The 24,942-nt window shown below is 50.2% G+C and overlaps 1 protein-coding gene across 4 annotated transcripts in view; it reads right to left on the bottom strand.

Annotated features, from left to right (window-relative positions):
• The window catches only part of PDIA5 (protein disulfide isomerase family A member 5), a 91,865-nt gene that overhangs the window by 46,648 nt on the left and 20,275 nt on the right, over positions 1-24,942 (bottom strand). For 2 of the 4 annotated variants that reach the window (XM_064570528.1, XM_064570456.1), the window contains exons 2-8: positions 24,623-24,749; positions 21,617-21,704; positions 14,660-14,800; positions 11,864-11,947; positions 11,567-11,612; positions 7,463-7,555; positions 3,470-3,530 (exon numbers count right to left, since the gene is read on the bottom strand). In XM_064570528.1, coding sequence (XP_064426598.1) covers positions 3,470-3,530; positions 7,463-7,555; positions 11,567-11,612; positions 11,864-11,947; positions 14,660-14,800; positions 21,617-21,704; positions 24,623-24,749 — 640 coding nt within the window. Of the gene's footprint in view, positions 1-3,469; positions 3,531-7,462; positions 7,556-11,566; positions 11,613-11,863; positions 11,948-14,659; positions 14,829-21,616; positions 21,705-24,622; positions 24,750-24,942 lie in introns of those variants that run through there. The other 2 variants (XM_064570496.1, XM_064570564.1) reach the window with 2 other exon arrangements.

Genomic DNA, 24,942 nt, shown 5'->3' with positions numbered 1-24,942 from the left:
GGTAAAAGACCTGTAGGTATACTGAAGCCTATAAGATACTGATAAAAGAAACTGAAGATGACACGAATAAAAGATATTCCACACTCATGGATTGGAAGGATTAATATTGTTTAAATGTCCACACTACCCAAAGCAAACTACAGATTCAGTGCAATCCCTATCAGAATTCCAATATCATATTTCACAGAACTAGAACAAATAATTCTCAAATTTTTATGAGCTGCAAAAGATCCCAAATAGTCGAAACATAAGAAAGGAAAGAACAAAGCTGTAGGTATGATGCTCCCTGATTTCAAACTATACTACAGAGCCATAATAATCAAAACAATATGGTACTGGCATAAAAGATACACAGATGAATGGAAAAGAATTGAGAGCTCAGAGATAACCCACACATACACAGATAATTAATATATGAGAAGGAGCCGAGAACATACAACAGAGAAAGAACAGGCCCTTTAATAAATGGTGTTGAGAAAACTGGTCAGCCACATGCAAAAGAATGACACTACTAGGCCACTGTCTTACACCATACACAAAAATTAACTCAAAATGGATTAGAGACTTGAATGTAAGACCTGAAACCATAAAATTCTTAGAAGAAAACGTAGGCAGCAAGCTCCTTGACATGAATCTTAGCTATGTGTTTGTGGCGCAGACTCCAAAGGCAAGGAAAACAAAAGCAAAAACAGACAAATGGGACTACTTCAAACTAAAAAGCTTCTGTACACCGAAGGAAACCATCACCAAAATAAAAAGGCAACCTACTGAATGGAAGAAGATATTTGCAAATCATATATCTGATAAGGGGTTAATACCTAAAATATATAAAGAATTCATACAACTCAGCAACAGAAAAACAAACAACCCGATTAAAAAATGGGCAGAGGATCTGCCCAGACATTTCTCCAAAGAAGACATACAGATGGCCAACAGACATAAGAAAAGATGCTCAACATCACTAATCATCAGGGAAATGCAAATCAAAACCATGATATACCACCTCACACCTGTCAGAATGGCTTTTATCCAAAAGATAAGAAATAACAAGTGTTGGCAGAGATGTGGAGAAAAAGGAAACCTTGTACACTGTTGGTGGGAACGTAAATTGGTGCAGCCACTATGAAAAACAGTATGGAGATCCCTCAAAAAATTAAGAATAGAACTACCATATGATTCAGCTGTTTCACTACTGGGTATTTATCGGAAGAATAATTTGAAAAGATATATGCACCCCCATGTTTATCGCAGCATTATTTACAATAGCCAAGATACGGAAACAACCTACATATCCATCAATGGATGAATGGATAAAGAAATGTGGGACATATATACAATAGAATACTACTCAGCAATAAAGAAGAATGAACTCTTGCCACCTGCAACAACATGGATAGACCTTGAGGGCATTATGCTAAGTGAAGTAAGTCAGAAGGAGAAAGAAAAAACACATAACTTTACTTCCATGTGGAATCTAAAAAACAAAACAAAAGCAAACTACTGGATACAGAGAACAGTTCAATGGTTACCAGAGGGGAAAGGGGCTTGGGCGTGGGTGAAGGGAGTCCACTGTGGGGTAATGGATGGTAACTAGCCTTTTGGGGGTGATCACTTTGCTGTATATGCAGAGGTCAAATTATAATTGGTACACCTGAAACTTACATAATAAAAAAAGAAGGAAGGGCGCCTGGGTGGCTCGGTTGGTTAAGCGTCTGCCTTCGGCTCAGGTCATGATCCCAGGGTCCTGGGATCGAATCCTGCATCAGGCTCCCTGCTAAGCGGGGAGCCTGTTTCTCCCTCTCCCTCTCCCCCTGCTTGTGTTCCCTCTCTCGCTGTGTCTCTCTCTGTCAAATAAATAAATAAAATCTTTAAAGAAAAAAAAAAAAAAGGAAAAAGAAAATACGCCATACGCCATACGTCTCTTAGGCAGAAATCCAGTCCAGGCAGCGTGATACACAATTGATTTGAGCACCTATGCTGTGTCTTATGTATACTATTGCAATAAACAAACCAGTTCCAAAGTGGAAAAAACAAAACAAAGCAAAAAAACTAAACAGAACCTTGATGCCATAGCCTCTGATACTCATCCAAGCCACGGACAGGCCACAGGACACCCCTGTCCCACCACGCATGGCCCCAGCCTTTGGGCCGTTGGCTTCCGGAAGGGCATATGCAGTACACAGAGTCATTAGGGGCCTTCCGCAGGCTATAATCTGAGGATTTTCGATCGGTGGGGTGGGACCCATTAGATCACAGGGGTGGCCCAGGCAGAGTATTTGAGGCGTTGCAGGACATACTGTCAACTACTCAACTCTGCTTAGTCTGAAAGCAGCCACAGACAATGTGTAAACTGAACGTGTCTATGTTCCAACAAAAATTAACTTACCAAAAAGGTGGACAGTCCATGGGCCATAGTTTGCAGACACTTTATTAGAGAGTTATGACATAGTAGGAAAAATCAATAACTTCTAAATCAAACAAAATAGAAAAAGAAAATAGTGTGTACTGCATCTGGCAGAGTGGATGGCAAGTAGTAAGGGTAAGTATGGTTTGGTAAAACTTGTTTTGGCTTATTTACTTATTCAACTTATTTATTGTAAGTATGCACAAATTATATAATTTTTACCTATATATATGTATATATATAATTTGTGCATACTTACAGTGCTAGGTTGCAATGAAAAATATTTTTACATGAATACTATGAAATACAGTCAAAAACTCTGAAAGTCACTGCTCTGACCCAACCCCTTCTCCTACAGAAACAGAAACTGAGGAGCAGAGAGGTGAAGGATTTGACCAAGGTCACCCAGCTCGCTGATAGCACAGCTGGAGTTAGAACCTAGGCCTTCTGGTTGTCATCTCAATGGTCTTTCTGCTGTTCCTACGGCCTCTCGCCTCATCTAGAGACTGAACCAAAATACGAGGCCCCTTCCTCCCTGGTCCGGATCCCCCCACACCTCGCAGGTGGCCCCAGCAGAGATGTGCAGGAGCCAGAGCTGGGCAAACAGCTGCCCCAGGAGGCCAGCCAGGCTCTGGATGGTGAGCGGCCCCAATACCTGAGAGAGGATGCTGAGACGGAGCACGGCTCCGGGGGCACCTGGCTCCCCCAGGCCCGCAGCTGGGGGGGAAAGGGCTTCAGGCCCCCAGGAGGCAGAGGGCGGGGAATGGGACATGGCGAGATGGCGGGAGGATCTGGAGAGGAGAGCCATACTGTCACTGGGTAGAGCTCAGGGTAAAGAGGGCAGAAGGATGTGGATTCTAGTGAGAGAAAAATTGATGCGGACAGCAGGAAGAGAGGAGCCAGGTGAAAAGGCAAAGAGGCACAGAGAGAGAGAGTGGGATGAGGGACACCCTTCACACTTTCAGAGAGCTGGGGCAAGCTCCCAGTCCCCTGCCTCCCACCCCCCAGCTGCCCCTGCAAGAGTCTAAACAACTAACTCTGGCCCAAAGGAGAAAGGTCACTCACAGGGAGCATAGAACATCATCAGGAGTGGCTTCTCTTCCTTCTTCAGGAGCCGTCTGAAGTCCTGAGACACAAACAGAGAACATGGCAGGTCACATACACAAGAACATGACAGGGAGGCAACACCTGCTCAGGGGCCCACAGCCTCGGCCGGAAGAGCATCGGGGGTGGGGGTGGGATTCAGAAGTCCCGAGGTCTGACCTGAGATGTGGGGCATGCAGTCAGAGTTACCGCCCATCAGGAGCTGGATGATGGAGACAATCTGTACCATCCCCGCATATTATAGACAGGGAACCTGAGGCCCCTCCCAAGGCCACTTAGTGTGATGAAGTAGTCAGCACCAGGCTACCAGCTTTACCTTCAGCTCCACCTGAACAATTCAAAGACTGCAAGGAACTATTCGTGTCCCATGAGGCTCAATGAGGCTGCCCCTTCATGTGATTTATGTAGTGGCTTTGTTTTTTTTGGGGGGGGGGTTGTTTTCTTATAGCCCAACTTGGCCAGATGGGGATCTAGCTGCTCGTTACAGTAACACAGGGTTAACCCACACCCGCTCATCTCTTTCCCCAGCCCTGCTGCCACCGTCCATGTGCCCAGGAGTCCACTGTGTGCACAGAAGCATACAGATGAGGCGAGCCCCCAAGCCCCCGGAGGTTACAAGCTAAACAGATCATTTGTATTTGTAAAACCCTTAGAATAGCATCTGGCACGTTATTAGGCAATACATAAGTATTTCTTAAATAAATACAATAAATGTAAAAAGACAAATGGTCACAACTGTGCTAATGGAGAGACTTCAGTGTAAGGCAGGGTTGGAGATCCTTCTTCCAACGAGAGTCAATGATGTTCCGGAAAAAGCAGATCTATCAAGGACTGCAGAGAAGCACAATGACAGAGCATGTTTTGATTAAAATAATTTGCTTCTCTCTAACTGGTTTCCATAGAAGAAAATTAGAGATTTTTCTCTTTTGAATAATAAAGAAAATAAAAGGAGATTACAAAATGCAGCTTTCTGGCAGCAACAAGGCATTAGGTAAATAGATGAGGGTTCATCCCACGCAATGGAATACTAGTGCATCATTAAAAACGATGAAGAGGCATATTTAATGTCACAATAAGATATGCATGTTACATTAAGTGGGGGGGGAGCAAGTTACAAAGCAGCATATAAAATGCAACGACACTTTTGTGAGTAAAAATATTTATGTATGCACTATGTCGAAAGCCTGGAAGGCTAGAGAAAATACCAGCAGTGGGTATCTCTCAATGGGAAGGGATAGGGTAATTTTTTTTTCTCTTATGCTTAAGCTGTATTTTCCAAATTTTCAACAATGCATATGTATTACTTATAATTTTTCAGTTAGATGAAAAATATTACAAATATTTTGTAGGAATTCAAAACATTTTATAATTAAATTCTGAAAATGTTCACTCTTGTTTAAGTAACTAGAATTATGTAATTCTACTCATTGTAAGGAAGAATTACTGACTAAGATCTTTGACCCTGACAACGGGTAGAAAATGCAAATGCTCTGAAAATGATCTTCTGAAATCCCTGGAGATAAAACCTGGTAAAGATCTGAGACGAAAAGATTTTTTCTGAGCCTCTAACAATTTGGTTTCATACCCTAGGTAGAAACAAATATTACATTCAAAGATGCTTAACTGCCTTCAACAGTGTGGAATTCTAAGCTCACAAATACGAATCGGCAATTCAAACTTGAATTTGGAACTTTTAGTTATCTTACGTAGGGACTCGATCAGCAGAAGGGCAGCTATACCTTAGACTTCTACGGGAGAGAAGACAGCACAAAATGTAATAAGAGTACTGCCCACAGGTGTGAAAAAAACTTTTCTGCTTGATATTTCTAGTTATAGAAGAGTGATCTTTGGAGTTTTCGGACATGAACATCTTAGGGGAGGGAGGTAGCAAGCACTCACTTTCCAGAAAGGCTAGAAATGCGCATTATCACAAAATCTACCTAGGAGCAACAGTGAGTTTAGGCTGCTTGTATTTTCATAACTACAAACCCAGATGTCACTACCTCCTGACACTTGTCCATCTTCCCTTGCCCCCAACATGCTCTCATCTTTAAAAAAAAAAAAAAGCATAGAGCCCCCTGTGGGGCCTGAACTCAAGACCTTAGCTGAAATTAAGAGTTGGACACTTAACCAACTGAGCCCCCCAGGTGCCCCTGCTTTTTCTCTTCTGACAATACTGGCATGGTCTATCCCAGAGAAATGCTGATGCCCAGCCCCTTAATTCAAATTGCCACAGACCTACTGGGTTAGCCCACAATGATCACACATGATCCCTTCTCCAGGAAGTATAAATGGCATCCTTTTCTTTTGGGCTAACAAGCATTAAGGGTCAATGATTTTAAATGAAAAGGGAAGGAAAGGCAGAAGAAGATAAAAAGTACATTTTACATTATCAAGATAAGAACAAACATTCTCCAGCTCATATCACAAAAACAAATGACAAGCATTGGTGAGGATGTAGACAAAAAGGAACCCTTGTGCACTGCTGGTGGGAATATAAATTGGTGCAGCCACTATGGAAAGAGTAGGGAGGTTTATCCAAAAATTAAAAATGGAAATTCCATATGATCCAGTAATTCCACTACTGGGTATTTACCCAAAGGATATGAAAACACTAACCTGAAAAGATAAATGCACCCCTATGTTTACTGCAGCATTATTTACAATAGCCAAGATATGGAAGCAACCCAAGTGTCCATCCATAGATGAATGGATAAAGAAGATGAGGTATATATACACAATGGAATATTACTTAGCCCTAAAAAAGAGATCTTACCATTTGCAGCAACATGGATGGAACTAGAGGGTATAATGCTAACTGAAATAAATCAGTCAGAGAAAGACAAATACCATGTGATTTCACTTATATTTTATGATTTCACTTATATATCTAAAAAAAACAAAACAAATGAGCAAAACCAACCAAACAGAAACAGACTGATAAATTCAGAGAATAAACTGGTGGTTGCCAGAGGGAAAGGGGGTAGGGGGTGATGAACTAGGTGAAAGGGATTAAGAGGTATAAACTTCCAGTTATAAAATAAATAAGTAACAGGAACCAAAGTACAGCATAGGGAATACAGTCAATAATACTGTAATAACTTCGTATCATGACAGATGGCAACCACTCTTATCATGGTGAGCACTATGGAATATACAGAACTGTCAAATCACTATTATATATCTGAAACTAAAATACCACTGTATGTCAAGAGTATTTCGTATTAAAAAAAAAAAAAGGACATTCTCCTTCCACCTACAATACAGCACGGCTTGCCTCACAGACCATGGGGAATAGAACAAAGAAGTTCTTGCCCATCCTATGTGAAGGCACAGTCAAGCAAGTAAAGTACCCATGGATAAAGATGCATATTCAGGTCAGGCGGGGCAGGCTTAGAAAGAAGGGAGGGTCAGGATTGTATGGAGACTATGATTCAACCACCGTTCTATCCCGACCCCCCATCCTAGCCAAATCCAGAATTGAAAGCTTAAGAGAATAAATAATTTGTTCAAATTTACATTAGAATTGTAGAGACCTGACCCAAGTCTCTGGAAATCCAACCCAAACCTCTGAGATTATTCTTAAAGAAAACAAAAAACAAAACCCACTTTTAAAAACACACAGCCAATCCCAGCAATGACTGAGTTACATAATAAGGAAAGGACATTTAAATGGATATTCCTATAAGGAAAATCTAAACCCATTAAAATACATTAAATAAGGTGGTGAAGAAGGGAAGAAGCTCTCAGGCAGCCAGCCTGTGATCTCCTGTGGGTTCCACCGTGGAGCTGGCAAGAACAAATATTAGGGGCCTGGCAGCCCAGCTCCCTTGGAGGAAAGCACAACTCATCCCCGAAGACTCCCCTTTCTCATTTCCTTGGACATCTCCCCTAGGGAGCACCTGGTTGTGGGAGGCTTCCAGTGTCTACCAGAATTGATGGGGAATAAATTACCTTTTCACTGTCAATGTGGACAACATCTTTGGCTCCAGGATCTTCCTCCCACAGTGGGGGCCCTTTTGGATCCTTCAGAAAGGCCACTATGGACTGAGGAAAGGAACAGAGAAGGGAAAACTCGTTTTAGCCAGCAAAGAGGGAGGTGGGGAAATCAGGAACCTGCCCCATCTCCCTGCCCGGAGACCCACGCGCCTGTGCAAAGAGTCTGCATGTGGCCAACCGCAAGGTGCAGTTCCATTGCCCACTGACATCACTGCTGAGGGCCCTAAAAATGCACCCCCACCACCTCCACCAAAATTTTTCAGCCACGTGACACCTGACTCTGGTCAGCTGATCCATACCTCTGTGCTTCTTCATGGACAGAGAAGAGATTTGACACAATTCATTGGCTTATTTAAACCAGAGACACACTCATGCTTCGGCTAGGTCTCATCTCCTTCAGGAAGCTCTCTGATCAATTTGAATAAAGCTGTCCAGTCCTGTCCAAGGACTCCACATTCATGCACAAAAACTGTCAACTGCACAAGCAGGTAAGCACACCTACTTGTCACCTGCTCAGTACTGTGTGATCTAAACTGGTTTGGCAGTGTGTTAAATCCTGCATCCTCTGTCGGGCTCAGGCAGGGTGCTCATCTCTGTGGCTGCCTGGTTTGCTGTACTTCTCTCCCTGAAGACCCCCCCTTCTAGTATATGTGCTGCCAAAGCGAGCACTGAAGACCCCCCCTTCTAGATGCTCAGGATGAAGATCTGACGAAGACCTCCAGGTTAAAGGGCTTCAGTAGCCTTTGTTGTGTGGACAACTGCCTCAAATCTCACCCCCTCTGTGGAAGACACATGTGGGGCGGGAAACTGGGCTCATGTCCCTCCACTGCCCTCTATCCCTGCCACACTCCACCGGTCCGGGACAGGAGTGGCATTCCCTTCCCTCCGAGAGCCACTCTGGGAAATGGTGCTCAAAGTCTGTGAGAGTCAGGAATGAGTACCAGAAACCAGCCAACCTCCATCCCTCTGACTCTGGAGGGGAGCTGCTGGCCTCCATGTCAACACACAGAGTTGATGCAAGATTTTGTGACTTCTGTCTACTTCAATCAAGCTCCAACAAGCAGATGACAAGCTGGCTGTGTCCACAAGTGTGGTGGGAGGGAGGTGGGCTGAGGTGAGAAAAGGAAACACCCTCTTAGCAAGGCTGTGCATTCAGCCCATCCACCGGTCACACACACAGGACCTCAGTGAGGCCTACTCGTTCTGGACACCCCATTTGGAAAGAGCTACCATGGAAGAATGGGAGCCAGCTAAGATTTCATAGAATTTCATTCAGGTAATGCTCCCTGGTCATCCAAATGGAGCTATGAAATGCCTCCTGGCAAAAGAAGAGGGGCCACTTCCACCATGGCAAAGGCAGATCTGCCTCTCCTCTGTCCTTGTCAATGCTTTGCTGCAACAATATAAGCCGAAATGGAAGTGGCAGGGCCTCCTGAAACCCATGCTCACCCACAGCTGCAGAGGCACCTGCCCGGCCTGGGCCATGTGAGAAAGATGCTTTTAAGTGCCCATCTGTTTCAGAAACACCTGGGGCAGCAGTTCTCAATGCAGGGTGCACGGCAGCCTTCAGGAGCCTGTGAGACCTCAGACCACTATGAAAGCACTTACTTTATACTTACTTTAGTAAGCATTTACATTTACTCACATGGCCACATTTTACATTTATTTTATGCAAACATACTGTTTCTAGGGAGAAGATCTAAGCCTTTCAGTAGATTCTCAGTGGGATTAGGAACCCGAACTAGGTTAGGAACTATTGCTCTCAGGGGGCTACTGTCCGCACATCAGCAGGAGCTGAGTTAAAGGGTAAGCACTGTCTCCTGTTCTCCCACCGCTAGCCCCAGCCCCAGCCCCGCCTCAGCATCAGGGAGAAAAGACATGTGGATGCCAAAAGGAAAGGAGTCACCTCTGCTGATGTACTGAAACAATCATACTTGCTTTTCAGGTGATTATTCTTGTTTAACTGAAGGTGCATAATCCCATCCATAGGTTCTCTCCAAATCAGTCTGCCCGACAAGGTCTTAGGTGGAAAAGTCTGCAGGGAGCAGCACCTGGAAGGTCTCACTCCCTCAGCCCTCCTGCTCTGGGCGCTCTGAATCCCGGGGAAATGGCCCCACAACTCACACCTTGGTTCTCAGGACATCTTGGTGGCTGGGAAACCACCCTCACAGCTACACGGCCTTGGGAGAAGGTCATCAGAGGCTCATCCGAGTTTTGGCTTCCAGGCACCTCCATTCCTCACCACTTACACATAGTAAGGATTTTGCTGGACAGACTGCTGACCAGCAAAAGGCCACTTATACAGGAAGGTCCCCTCTTTCCCCTCACTTGTCTGGCCTCTGGCTTCTGTAGGGGCCACAGTGCAGTGCCTGTGACCAGGTCCCTGGCAAACCATCCAGCATGACAGCAACGACAGCCAGAGCATGAGCCTGCAACCATGCACCCAACCCTGCCAGGGACTCCTCTGTCTCTCTGGAGATCGAGGCCCAAGAGGATCCCTGAGAGGAAAACCAACCTGTGACCAAGGAGGGCTTTGGTCTTGGCCGCTCCTGCTGAATGAAGAGCAGAAGCCATCAGGCAGTCATGGGAGACACTATGCCTCTTACTCTTGCTCTGGAGAACTCCAGGGACTCTACCCCAGTCCCTGATGGCCCTGGGGGCTTTGAGTCTCTCCACTAAAGACTCTGACCCTGTCCAACACAGCCCTCTTCTCCAGCTGCAAATCACAGGAAGGATGAGGAGTGAGCAGATGCCGCACACCTGGTCCTGGTAAGGGGGCAGACAAAGGCCAGGACTCAGCCTCCCCTACCTAGCCAAGCTCACATTACTCCGGCTCCTTGCTCCTTCCCAGCTACTACAGTTCTTTCTGAGCAGCTGCAATTTCCTGCTCCATGATCCCAGGACGACTCAGAGGGAGCCACTAAATGTAAACTGAACACAGCCTCCAAAACTAAAACAAAAAGCCCCCAGCCCCCCCTTCCATCCCTGCACAGCACTTCCCCTCCCCGCCCCTGCCCAGCCACACCTCTTCCCAGGGAGCACATGATCTCTCCCAGGGCTTCAGCTGACGTCTAACACAGAATAAGAGGCTTAAGCAACCCTAGTTTGTAGAACTTTCTCTAAGTGTCTAAGTGGGTGTTAAGATGAGTAATCAGGCCGGGTCTGTATAAGGTAAAAGCTGTAGTGACTTCAAAAAGAACGAGTGTTGGTAGATAAACAGGAAATGACCGGGGAGCTGAGAAGAACAGCAGAGGAGAGGGGCCCTATGGCTGCACAGACGGATAGGCAGGAAAAAATGGAAGGAGACGGAGAGAGACAGAGAGAGAGAGGACCGTGGGGTCCAAGCCAGTCAGCTAAGCAGGAGAGTCTGAAAAAGTAAGTTCCATCTATGTTGGGAAGAGAAGAAATACATGGCCCCAGCTGGGGCAGGGGAAAGCCGCCTGGACCAGACACAGGAGGAGACTGGATGACGGAGAGAATGGGTACACTGGAGGAAGAGAATCCAAGGGCCACAGAAGGACTCGGGGTGGGGGCAGCTGCTTTGTGATAACAGCACCCACGGGTCACAGGGCCTCCACACCTATTTTCACTGATGCTTTTCTCCGTCTACTTCTAAATTGGATCTGTAGCAGGGAGGAACTCAGTGACATGGGCATGTCATCTGAAACGAGCTGCATCTGCTGACACATGCCTACCTGCCTATGTCCGGCCCGCCTGTGCTCACCTGGCCACAGCAAGTCCCCCCCCAGCCTTTGGAGAGCTAGCATGGACACTAGAGACCCAGGCCTCTGGAGGGGAGAGGCATACCGTCACGTGCCTCCCTGGATGACAGCTGATAGATTCATACACTTATCTACGAGGCTGGTCATCCCCGCTGTGTTAACAGTTACAAACTTCTCCAGATATTCTGCTGACATGTGCTCTAGAGATAAGAATCCCTCAGGTCATTTGGAAGAGCTATCTGTGCAATCTTCCCTTCCTTCTCTCAGAGAGAACCTGCCAGGCTTTTGGCATCTGTTCAGACGCTACCTCTGCTGAGAATGAGGGAGGTAAATTTACCTTAAATGTCACAGCTCGGTTATATTCAGTATGAAAGGCACCATCCCTGTCAAACGAAGAGAAAAAGGTGTTAACTTTAAGAATGGTTGTGAAGATACATACCTTTGGTTTCCTGCAGCATCTTAATAACATTCAGCTATTGAACATGGTTCAAGATTAAAAAAAAGAACTGTAAACACAGAAAGAAAAAATCATTCTGAAATAAAATTAACCTAACTAAAAACCACCATTCCCTGAGAATACCAATGAAAGCTTTCAGCACTTACTTGGAAATTGGAAATGCCCACATGTACTTACTGGTAATGGAATAATTCAACCTTTTTGTCCTTTGTGCTCAGGTCAACTTTCATCTTCTTGCACAATTTTCTACTCTCGGCATCACTGAAAGACACAAATGTCAGGAACCATTTGTTACCGGAGGTCCTCACAAAGGTGTTGACGGTAGAATCTGCTGGTGGCCTATGAAAAGCCTGGTACCTGGGAATTCTCAATAGCAAGTAAGGCCCTGACTGCAGACGCACATTCAGAGACCTGAAGGAAGGACAGTAGCCAACAGGAGATGGGCTGAGCGAGAAAGACAGAAACAAGCAGACGAGGAGGGTATATCACCACACGTGGGGGGCAGCGCGGACAGCTCTAGACAAAGCAAGTGCCCAGAAGCACAGTGGGTGGACAGCCCATTCTAAGAAGGAAAACAAACTACAGCATACATCTGTGGCTCCCCATCTTGGCCGCTCATCAGAATCATCTGGGGAAGTTTAAAAAAATAGGGATTAACCTGGCCCCACTCAGATCACTACTTCAGACTCTCTGCCTCGGGCCCAAGCCAGTTTTTGTTTTTAAAGCTCAAATGTGTGCCATGTGCCACCTGCTGGATACCGTCTGACCCGGAGAAGAGGAAGACGTTCTACAATGCTGACGAAGTTATGAAATCGGACCAGGTATTGACAAAAGCCACACGGGGAAAGGAGAAAGCTTCCGCGAAGTGCAGCATCTGCAATATGTACACGCCTGCAGTTCTCCTAACAAGAAACGTCAGTCCGGTGCCACTGACGGCTCACAAGGTGCTCCTGCCTGATTTCACCTAACTTGGTTTCCTTCCTGTTAGATCAGTGGATCTCAAAACGGGATCCCTGGACCAGCAGCATCAACACCACCCAGGAACCTGTTAGAAATGCAAATTCTCAGCCTCATCCCAAACCCACTGAATCAAAACTCTGTGGGGACTTGAGCAACTGTGTTTCCAGGAGCCTTCCAGGTGACCCAGATGCAGGCCACTGCCCTGTTCGGGCTCTTCCTCCTCTCCCCAACCTCTCCAAGGTTTGGCTTCCCCTGTGGCCTCCACCAGCCGCTCAGCAACCTCATCTGTCTCATGGCTTTCCCCATAACCTCACCATAGTCAGCCAAGTCTGCCAATGGCCAGACAGAGGCGGCCGGCTACCCCACCCACGGAGGGCCCTTGCCCCACATCTGCCTGGGCTCAGTGAGGTTACGTCAGCCACCGGTCCCCACCGGTCCCCTCTGACTACACTGCATGAGAAACTCTGTTCGGCCAGGAATGACAGCCACTTGAGGGAAGCCCCTTCATCCTCCACCTGTGCACACACCTCACCAACTTCTACAGCCATCGGCTTCACACAGCTGTGCACCACCCCCAGTACAAATCAAACCAGTCAGCTCCATTCTAAAAGCAACACTCATCACTGGACAAGCAACACTGTGGCACCTCATTTCAAGTGTGACTACGCACTTTGCAATTCAAGAAGCCTGTCTGACTGGAGAGATGTGTGTGGGTCAGAGAGGGGGCCGCCCTCCTGCCCCCACCCCAACCCTATCTAGTCCTACCTGGGGCAGCCACCGCAGCTTCCAGCCCCGGGCCTGGCAAACAGCAGGGACTCAAACGAAATGCATGATGAATTCCAAAAGGAAAGGCTAATCACACGGCAATGTGGCAAGGACACTTAGAGACAGGGAATCCAGAGAGAAGGGATCAGCAGGGGCTGGGAGGAGATGCAGAAGGACGGAGAGGATACAGCAGAAAGCCCCGGGAAGGGCCGCCCACGGAATCCGGGAGTTGGAAATGGGTCCCCTAAAGCCCTGTGGGGATGCCATACACACCTCCACTGACAAGAGCTTTAGCAGCCTGGGCCTGCCCTTCCCGCAGGGGCTCCGTGGTGAAGCCAGGCCTACGGGTGGTAGGTTTGTTTGCAAACGACTGCATCTAAAGTGCCCTTTCCCTACCTGAGCTCATCCCCCAAGAGAGAGGACTCCACTCGGGGTGTTTACAAGCGTTCACTTGGCACTTGCCCTGTCCAGCTTTGTTCTGCCGGGCTCAACTGTTCCTGGGTGACCACCTGCTGTTCACCCAACTGCAACAAGAAACAGCGGCCGGGGCAGGAAGCGATCTTGAGCAGCTCAGGCCTCCCTCAGCCCCATCCCACACCCAGCAGGGGCACCCAACCGGCCTGCTTCCACTGCCACACCTGAGGGGGCCGCTCAGACTTCACCAGGCAGTCAACGGAGGGGAGAAGCGCCACCCCATGCTGGCTCTCTTCCATCGAGCCTGGCAGCTGGCAGCTGCTTCCTGTGACTTCCACAAAGCAGAGAGAGGTGGGACAGGGCTCAGAATCACTCCAATCCCAGTCCCTGCCTTGATCTGGCAGAACCTGCTCCAAGGAAAAGTCTTGCTGCTGCAGCCGTAGGTCCCTGGTGAGCTCAGGACAGGCATAGGGGCTAACGCTCCAACGCAGCTGACTGGGCTGAGTGGAGCCCGGAGGGCACAGAGGTTGCCCCTGCCTACTCCTCAGCATGGACCCCGGGCTGCAGGTCTGGCCCAGCCTGCGGCCCCCGCTCCAGTTAAGCCAGTCACAGCTGTCTCTGCCACAGGATTCCTTGTTGCAGACTCGGTGCAACCCGCTTCCCTCCTTGGGTTCCAACACTCTGCAAGGATTGCCGCCTCGCCCCTGCTCCCCACACTCACACACAGCTGGGCACGAATGCCAATGAATGTATGCTCAGAGGGGTCTGTGGGGAGGCAGCATCCCGGCCTATCTGAGCACCTCTGGCCCAGACCCCAGAGCCTCAGCCACGCACCTTCCGCAGTCCTGCACGCCGTTCCCCGCGGTCTTTCTGTCCATGGCGGTGCGGCTCCACATCCGACCGTGTCCACTATCACCCCCATCGGAAACGTCTGCTCCGGGAAGGCCTTTGTTTGGCTCACAGCTGACTCTGCAACTGGCACGTAGCAGGTACTCTACGTAGCCTGAGCGAGTGAGGGAGTGAATGATGGTGTCTTGTTGCTCCTGGGGTAAGGCTCTACACTTTCGGCTCTCTGGGCTCTGTCTCCTGAGCGCCAGGAGTCCTGCCAGGTGACAATTCCTAATAGTACTTTCTCTGACTGGCTCCCCTTCCTCCCATTTGTCAGAGTACGCGTGTGTGTATGTGTGTGTGTGTGTGTGCATGCACAGGCACGTGCTAATCATTCAGTACAGACAATAAAAGTCTTAAAGAGTTCAAGAAGGGAAGAGAAATTACCCAAGCTCGGGACCTTAAAAGGATCTGGGTTGACAGATTAAGCACAATTAATTGATTTACTGGCTACCTTCCTCTCTGCCTCCCTTCCCCAGCCAGTGAGTGAGGCTCTGGCGGAAAAAGGCAGGAAGACAAAGGCAGCAATCAGGGAAATGAGAGGCTTTGTTGGGATGCAGAGGGAGGGAGAAAACCAGCATGGATCAGAGAGGGGACTGCTGTGCAAAGGCCCTCACCTGCCACTTCCCTGACTGTCCTGCAAGAGCGGACTGTCCAGCCAGTCTGTGTGCTCGGGAGGCTGGAGCCCTGCCTCCCTCGGCTATTGACTCACCCAGACCTGCTACATCCTGTCCCGCCCCACCCCCCCTTAGCCCTCTTCTACCGAGAATGTGGGGGAAAGATTCCAGAGGCCTGTACACACACCCCTCGCCACCCCCAGGCCAGAGAGACGAAGACACACACACGTGTATTTCTAAGTGTTGTGGGCTGGCCGACAAGCAGCATGGTGGCCGCTACCGTGCGTGCCGCTGTGTTTACCAGATCTTCATGTGCGGTCACGGTCATCCAAGAGGCTGGCCACCCCCACCCCAGGGAATCAGGCCCAGGGATGAAAGGTGGGGGGCGAGAGCAAGAAGGAAGAGAAGAACCAAGGTGCTGGAGGCTCAGGGAGGGGAGCCGTGCCTTTCTCAAATCACAGCCTATGGAACCACACCCTCCCTGGAGAAAGGTCCAGCTGCCAGCTGGAGGGACTGACAGCTTCTAGATCCGGCTCTGCCATCAGCCAGCCTGTGACCTCTGGTGGGGGCCGTGGTTTCCCGAGCTGCAAAATGTAGGAGCTGTCCACAAGAGGTGAATGGGGCTTTCAATTCCTCTACAGGACCCGGTACTACTAAAACATAAAGCGGGCTGCCTATATCCTGACCAGTGAATCAGGAGCCAGACCCCAGGAAAGAAGATGGAGACACAGAGAGAGCGGAACCTCAGGCATCTCCCTCCAGCCCGCCAACTGGGTCCTCGCTCAGCAGGTCGGCATCCTTAGAGCCACATAAGCTGGGGGCAGCTTCCTGCAGCCAGGCGGGACGCGGAGCATACTGTCCTGGCCACGGCGTGCCCCTGGGTAACCTGGACTTTCCAGGTTCTGTTGCCCCATTAAAGCAGCAATAAATCTCTTTCTCCCATCTGCCGGGTCCAACATGGTGGGGTTCTGAGCAGATGGACCTGTGGCCCCTGAGGTGGGCAAGTCAGGAAATGTAGGAAGGGCCTCACTCCTGAGACATGAAGAAAATGGGAGAGGACTAGGAGCGAGTGAGCAAGAAAAGCTGTCAGAGTGACTGCTAGGTGCCACGTACCCAAAACAACCTGAAAGAACAGGGGGAGGGCATGAGGCAGGAGACAGAGAACAGCCTGGAACAGCGGGGTCTTAAACCTGGACCAGCATTGGTGGGTCAAGTAGCACCCTCTAATGAGGGACTTGGGACAACAGGGATCCTCCCGGGTTCGGCTGTTCTTTATGGTACCTACCTCCAGAAGGCACAGGATGAAGGAAGACGTACACAGCATAGTTAATAAGAGGGATGGGAATAAGAGAGGAGGCGTGCCCTCTCCTCCCCCTCCTGCCCACCCCCAGCCTGGAGATTCTTAGGCTGTGCTCCCCAGCAGGGTCATGGCCCCCACCACGAGCATGGAGCAATGTGCCGGGAGGCATCTGAAGCCTCAACATAAACACGGCCCTTCTCCTGGGAGTCTGCTTTATCCCCTGGTAAGTAATGTTAAACATGCTTACATATGAAGAAGCAAATGCTAAACTCAAAGAATTTTTAGAAGAAAACATAAGACTTCAAAATACGTGATGCCTGCCCTGGAAGGCCCCACGTCTGGGATCGGGGAAGGCAGCACTGCTCTGGGGGAAGCAAAGCAAATGGGAGAAAGAGAGCAGGGAAGAAGGAAACTGCGGCTAGGTAATGACCTACACCCTCAGGGAAAGCAAGCCGTGAGCTCCCGATATGCAGTGTCGGCCCAGTGAGAATCAGCCTCAGGAATTAGCATGCCAGGCACGGCTCCCGCATGCTGGCTCCAGCTCAGCTGCCCCGACAGCAGCACTCCGCGCCAGGGCTGAGCCCGATGCCAGGCTGGGGGGCACGAGGGGCATACCAACTGCCTCACACACAACCCCCTTCACAGCCGGACAACCACCACCAGCCAACCCGAGCGTGGCTGCTGAGGTTTGAGCCAGGAGGTGGAGTGAGGGGAAAGGGAGAGCTGACAAATCCCTGGACAGACGCCAGACACCCTACAAACAGCTCACAGCTATGAGCTACAGGGCCTGGGACCTGGGAGAAAACCAACACAGAGGGGTGCGTGTGCCTGCAGCCACACGTGCAAGGGTAGGGACGGAAGAGCCAGAAAATCGAGAAAAAGGGGGAAAAGAAACACTCAGAAAGAGAAGAGGAGAAAGACCAAAAAACTAGGGGAGGCAGGGACCCAGAGATGGGGGAGAGGTGACAGAAACTAGTAAGGAGGACGGAATAAAGCAGGAGAGAGGCCAGCAGCTCTGAGGGAAGGACAGGAGAGACATAAGGAGCAGACACCCAGAACGGGGGAGACACAGAGAAAGACCCCCTCCCCCCAAAAAAAGACTGCCACATACTCACATGCATACACACACACCAAACCTGGCAGCTTCCAGGATTTTCTGAACCAGGCTATTCAGTGATGAGAACAGACTGGAAGATTGAACTCCATGGTTCACACAAGATTACGCTGAAGCCCAGAGAGCGGCAGCGACTTGCCAAAGGTCCTGCAGCTATTAGCTGTCCGTCTAGACTCAAAGCCTGGCCCCATGCATGACCTATAGTCCTACAAGTCCCACTGTATCCCCAAACTTCTTAAGGGTCAGAGCAAAACAGCCTGTGCACTGGGGCTGACTCTCATGCTCAGAACTTCCTTAGGGGCATCCTCTCAACACCCACCCCCAAGAAAGGACCGTTGAAGAATGCATGCACCATTTCTCCCCCTCGGCTTCTTCTGGCAATGCCCTGAACAATCCTGCCCAGATGAAAAGTAACAGTAAAAATGGGATCTCACATTTAAATTATATTCTAGAAAGAACTTCCATTTGCTGGCTCCTCACCACAGACCTGGAAAGGCAGCAGAATATGTACTATTGTCCCATTTACAGATGAGGAAACAGACCTGTCCAAGGTCACAGGGCTCCTAAGTAGCAGAGCTGACCCTTCAACCCAGGCCTTTGCCTTTATCCCGCATACCTTCAAAGACACTTCACACCACAGCACTGTCTTCTTTTGCCCTAGAATGCCCCCTGTTCCCTTCACCTGCCCTTCAAGGGAGAAAAGCAGCGTGGGCTCTTCACTCAAGGCCTTCCCGTTGTCGCCCCCCTCCCAAGCACTGGCATCCTCATTCTAGCCTCCAACCCTCTGCTGGCAAGGCAGGAAGCACAGCTGGAAAGGATGAGAGATGGGGAACCTCAGGAGGGCCTGTGCGAAGGGAGGCACACTCTGGCTGACTACCTGCTATTTAATAGCTGCGAGGATAAAAAGTGAGCAGACGTTGGCTCCGTTCCACCTGCTCACTCCACTGCAGACAGCAAGAGAAAGTGTTCCCGAGAGCACTTCTGCCCATCCCTGGAAGCATCTCATTCAGATTCATAAACACAGACTGAACATATTTAGGACACAATGAGAGCTGTCATACCGGGCCCTAGGGTTAACGTGGTGGGTTCCCCTAATGGTTTACAGGGCACTTTCAGAAGTCTAGGACCAGCAGGGCAGAACCAGCTCACGCCCTTGGGGAGTTCCCTGTGTAATGCTTATCCATGAGAACTGCCACCCCCAGTGGCCTGCGTGGACTAGAGCCCCAAGTTCTGTCCCTTGGGCTGCGCTGGGAAGATCTCCTTGCACCCTGCCTCTGACTTCAAACTTGGACCCAGATACTCCTGCTTCCAACACAACTCGTTAGAGCTCCATAATCCATCTACTTATCTAAACTATTTTAAAAGCCATGTAACATTTCAGTTTATACTTCCTCTTAGAGGGATGAACTGAGTGGCAACTATGTGGAACTGTCTGTCCTTTTGTCTTAAGGTTACCTCTTTAAGCTCTAAGATGCCCCCCTAGATTTTCATCACAGCACATCAAAAGTCGCAGGATTATTTCTCCCATTGGCACTTTTATTGACTCCAGACGTCATGTCTCCGAAAAAGCCCTGGATTCTAATGTTCTAACCCTGGCCTCCCCCCTTTTAGTCCTGCCCCTGCAGGGAGCAGAGCAGGACTGCTGGCTCCACACGCAGCAGCAGAGGACCCCAGGCAGTACTCGGGGCCCACACCACAGGCAGCTGCCTGCAGGGAAAGCCAGGGCACTTTAAAAGACCTGGTACTCAAAGGTCTTTACCCCAAATGGTAACTCAACTTTCACTGTGAAGCTTTTCTCAACCTTTCCAGGCAGATTAAAGGGGTACCCCTCACACCCACAGCCTCCATTGACTGCATTTCTCACATGGACTGTAATCACCGGGTTCAGTGTCTGCTTCCGCCTTGCACGCTGAGCTCCTGAGGATGCTATTCTCCATCTGTGTACCTCAAGGCATACGGTAGGTGCTTAGGAATGTTGCAGGAGAAGGCAGCAACTACATCAAAGCTCTCCTTCCCATTTCTGCCACCTGCAAGCCTGAGAACTCCCTGTGATAGGTTCTACCGGCTTGGCAGGCCAGTGTCATCTCCAGATATGGAGATTCCAAAGTGCCCTGTCCCCTCGAAGAGGTTCTGTCGCTTTGCTAGTCACACGGTGCACTCCTGGGAAAACGCGGGAGACTGAGACACACCTAGGAGACAACACTTTTGGACCAACTATGAACTAGGATTAACCGGTGGCCAAGATCTCACCATATGTCTGGTGAGCAGTCTCTTCCATTAAATTGGTATTTGAATAAATCAGGAGATGTGAGGCCAGAGACAGGAGCGTGCATGCGCAGCAAACACCACTCAGCTACGACTTCTGTCATCTCATCCAGGGCTTTGTCAAAATATAAGTCTCCCGTCACTTCTCTCCAATCATGGGCAGGACAAACTTGAGGCCGTAAACTTATAAATCAGTGTGTCCCAGAAGTTCATTCACAAAACGGCTGTCTAGAATTCCGACTGAAAGGGAAGAAGACTGCACTGGAGCTGAGCCCGAGAAGCTCAGCTAACCCACAGGCTAGCAGCCAGGCTGTGGCTCGGGCAAGAACAGCTACAGGAAAGGTTACGAAGCCCTCTGTAGGCTGTCCAGGAAAAGAACTGCCTCTTTTCCCAGCAGCGCCCCACCTCTTCCCCGTACTAACAGCGATGCAATATTCTCCTTTCCCCTCCTCTTCCCAAGCCCCTACCCCTGAGAGACCCAAAGTCCAGGTGAGAAGTGGCTGGACACAGTGACTCTGGAAACACTTCCTGTCCTCAGTCGGAAGCAGATGTAAATGCTGATATCCGCCAAGTGCAACATAGAGCCCTGCATACAGTAGGTGCTCAAACATACAAAGGACAAACCTGTTCTTAGTTACCTTTTTTCCTATGTTCCTTCACTCTCTCTGTGCCTTTTCTGTACTTAGGCCAATCTACACCAAACTGAGAGCTAATTATGTAACGAAGGGGTGTGCCTATGTGCATGCACACACACAATGCACAGACAGATGGGCAAATTATTCCTAATGACTGAAAGGAAAGGGAAGCTGAGCACACCCTGGATTCAAACTCCCACACTTAGAAGAATCTGAGAATTCCATCAAGAAACTGCTTCCCTACCCTAAGAAGTAGCCCCCCTTCCTGCAGACACCTGCCTGTGGGCTGGTGTTTGGTCCTGTCACCTTAACACTGACAAGGACGTCTCCGGGCGGAGGGAGGTCGGGAAGGAGGAGAAGGAGGAGGAGGAGGAACGGGCAGCCCTGGCACCAGGACAGGCAGGGGCGGGCAGGGAGACACGGGTCAGAAGAGAGCTTTGGAAGGACAAAGCCACCTGTCCAGGCCTGATCTAATGGAGCCACCTCAGAAGGCAAGGCAGCAGGCCCTCGGACTAGCTGGTTCCACCACCTTCGCGCTGTGGGCGGTGGAGAGCTCTATCAATGACCTGGGCTGGGGGTAAAGCCCATGGTTCTTGCTGCAGACCCCTCCCCCAAGCAAGCCCACCAGGTGACCCTGAAAATAACCTTGCCTCTGAGCATCAAGGCCCCCTCTCCCACCCACTGGGAAGAAAAAATCACGTGACACATGACAACAGAGTAAAAAGTAAAAGCACTACGGAAAAAGGGAAGAAGAGTGGTGGGGCTGGAAAGAACAGGTGGGAAGCCCGAACTGCCCCTTCTCCAGGCCACAGGTGACCCTACGGTAAGGTGAGAGAGGCTCTCCTACCGCCATCTCTCCAGCACACCCTCTCTCCCAGAGCATTCTTCAGGGACGATTCCCTACCCCACCCTCCAAATCCCCGAAGGAGGCCCTGCCCTCCAGCCACCATGCCCCATGTCCCCAGGACATACCCACAGTCTACCCAGCAGATGGTGCCTTGTCCTTTCACGGCCTGGGCCACAGTGGATAATAACCTGAGATGACTTTCAGCTGCAGCCTCTGTAAAAAAATAAAACATTAAACATACGTGCACGAGCACCCCAGGACCACCTCTTGCCATCTTCCCTCAGGGGTAAGGAAGGATGGAGACCCGTCCTAGAGGGGAGGTCCGGGGCACCAGTAACAACACTGACCCTGAGCTCAATAGTTCGGTGAGAACGCGTCTCAGAATCCCCTGTTCCCCACCAGCCTCTGGAGCCCTCCTCACAGACACAGAACCCCCAACTCACCCCTCCTTTACGCCACACCTCACGCCCCGCTCTTCCAAGAATCTCTCAGCCAGATGTTCAACTCTCAGTAGAATCTCTGACTCATTACTTTTCTGGGACAAATTGTGAAAGTTCTATAATCAAATGATTACAATTCTGTAACTAACGTAGGGAACAAGTTTGCCAATTCCACATTCCTCTGTCCTGGAGCCCAAGCTGGGAGCTGACAAAAGCAGGGACCAGACCCTTCCTTTACTTGTGCATCACATCCTCACCTCGGCAGGGGCTCAGTACAACCTGGTGGTTAACTGAGGTTTATATGTGACACTAGACTCAGATGGACCACTGTCTAGTGGACCCAAGTCACATTTCACAGCCCATTTCCCCAGCAGCGACAGAAGAGCCAGCCCTCGCAGTACCTGGAGGGTCAGCTACAAAAACACGCACTATGCCTTGGGGCAGGGTGGAGTGAGCATGAGAAAGGAAGTTCTCCATGGGTCCAGGCATGTGGGCAAAGCATGGGAAACTACTGTGGGAGGGCAGGAGCTTGGGGGCAGAGGCTTGCAGCCAGGATTCCAACACTGCTGCAGAGGGGCTGTGGCCCATGCGTCACCTCTCCCTGTCACACCTGTGAGCTCACTTGAAGGGCCCCCCATGCAGACACTGAGAAGGAGAGCAGGTCTGTTGCCTCCGCCAAAAACCATAAGATACATCCCAAAGCCGAGCAGAAATGATGTCTGAATTATTTGGCTCCACAGATCTCCTTTTCTAGCGTAGATAACGGTAGCTGTTTGTGAATACAAAGCATGCTGAGCCTTTCATGTAAGTGAACAAAAAATATCTTTCTAGAGAGCTGCATGGAGCCACCCGAAGGAGGCACTCCCGGGAACCCCCACAAGCCCAACTAGAGGAGGAGGGCAGCAGAGGGGGAGAAAGCCATCACCCCACCATGCGTTGGGGCTCAGACAGGGCTCTCTGGGGCAGGGGGCAGAAGCTGAAGTTGAGCTATATGAAGCACTTCCCTTCTGAACCCCACCTTTCAGCAGGGGAAAGGGAGGCCCCGCTTGGGAGGATAGGAACGGAGAAAATCCACTTACTGCACTACTCCACAGCCCACTGAGGGTCACACATCTGCAGCAGGTCCAGGCAAAGGGGCAGGAAGGCAAAACCATCACGTGGGTCCTGCCGCCCAGCAGTCCAAGGCAGAGAGGACCCCAGGAAGCACTGGAACCCCACTGCCAATGAGTGAGCCAGCAGCCAGGTGAGGGGCAGAAGAGAAAGTAAGAGTGGTCCAGGCCCTGCGTCCTGCCCCACAACTACCATAATCATTTCCTGATCTCAGAGCCCTTCCGTCATTGTGGGATTAACACATTTCCTCCTACCCTCCAGCAGAGGAAACAAAGTGGGGGCAGCACAGAGGGCCAGCTCTATCATCTATCAGCCGGTGGCCGTCAGACAAGTCAGCTAGTCTCCCTCTGCCTCAGTTTCCCCACGGGTAAACTGGAAGCTCTCTGACAACCTGCACTGCCTCCCTCATGGCAAGGAGCAAACAGGAGTGTGTCCCAGGAGTTCCTTGCAGAGTCCGTGTAAGATGATGAGCTTCTATGACGGGACCGACCCAGAGAAGGAATTGAGGGCTTCTGCATTGGCAACCGCCTGGCTCCACGAGCATCCAAGGGGGTGAGCCATGCTTATTCAGGGCCCTGCACCCCGGGCCTCAGGAGCAACTCTGCTTCTCCCTTGCCTCAATTTCCCCCTACTCTTGATAACGGAGAATGCTAGACACATGCCGGGCTCCTAACAACCACCTCAGGAAGTGTGTGCCAAGCCCTCAAAAGGGCAAGAAGTAGCAAGTGCCAGGGTGCTTAAAGGATGTAGGCTTCAGGAGAGACACACATCCAAAACATCCATCAGCCCCAGTGCCAATGAGTGTCGAGGATGAGCTGCCAGGGAGAACTATGCCCGGAACTGGCCCAGCCACTGGTTGCTTCTCCAGGGCACAAAAAACTTGGCATCCTTAGGAGCAGTGAAAACACTTAACTCTGCTGGAACAACATCAACAGTCAGATGTTCAAAGTCGCAGCCAAGAGCTAAGCAAACCTCTCTCCATCCACTACGCCCTTGCCAGCCTCAAGGTCAGAAGAGGCCAGCCACGGCTCCTACCCCCACTGAAACTGCTCTGTCCTGCTCTTGGAGCCCACTGCCAATTCAGTCCCGTGTTCTGACCCCAGAATGGGACAGATGGGGACCAGCATGGGCCAGGGCTGCCAGCCTGGGTGCGTGCTCCCAAGCTTGGGACCAATTCAGCTGGCGACTGGCCAGCCCCGTCAGTTAATCAACAGCTCTGGCGAAGCATGCCCTATCATGGCCAGCCTGTGCCTGTCCAGGAAGCCAGAACATCCATCCCCACTGACCACCATCCTCCATCCCCCTTCACATACACCCTCTCCCTCCTGATGTAGCGAGGGCTCCAGAGGCTCTTCCTAAGAAAGACTGATCACAGGAACTGAAATAGCCTCTCAGGGACTCAAAAGAGACTGAACGCACACTCCCTGGTGCCTCTACCTCATTTTCTGGGGAAAGCTGACAAGCCTGATGACCCTCGGGCCCTCCCTGGGTGGTCCTGAGGTCTCTGCCTCCCGCCTGTTCCCCAAACCCAAACAGTCCCATCCCCGATGGATAACCCCCAAGGCCAGGTTGGGTACTCACCAGATTTGGAGTAGAGCACCAGCACATTATTCCGGGTCCTGAGAAGTTTTTTCAAGTCCTTGGGGTCAGAAATTCTCTCGATGAGTGAGGAGACCTTTGTGGAGGACAGCCACATCGGCAGGACCACCTGGGGATCGAAAGGCCAAGGACCATGAGCCCCAGCTTCCTGCCAGGCCCAAGGAAGAATGGGTGCCCGCAGACACACTGCCTAGAACACACTCTACTTCAGAGGCAGAAGGGCACACCAACCCTTCTCAGGACACTGCACCAACTTTTCCACCTTATCCCCTCCCCAAATCACCAACAACCCTCCCCCAGGA

This window comes from Mirounga angustirostris, unplaced genomic scaffold, assembly GCF_029215605.1.
Source record: "Mirounga angustirostris isolate CCGP_5_RB_7025 unplaced genomic scaffold, mMirAng1.0.hap1 SCAF_1, whole genome shotgun sequence".
Classification (NCBI taxonomy): Eukaryota; Metazoa; Chordata; class Mammalia; order Carnivora; family Phocidae; genus Mirounga; species Mirounga angustirostris.
Note: the sequence above shows the minus strand (reverse complement) of the source record. Positions and strands in the feature narration are given on the sequence as shown.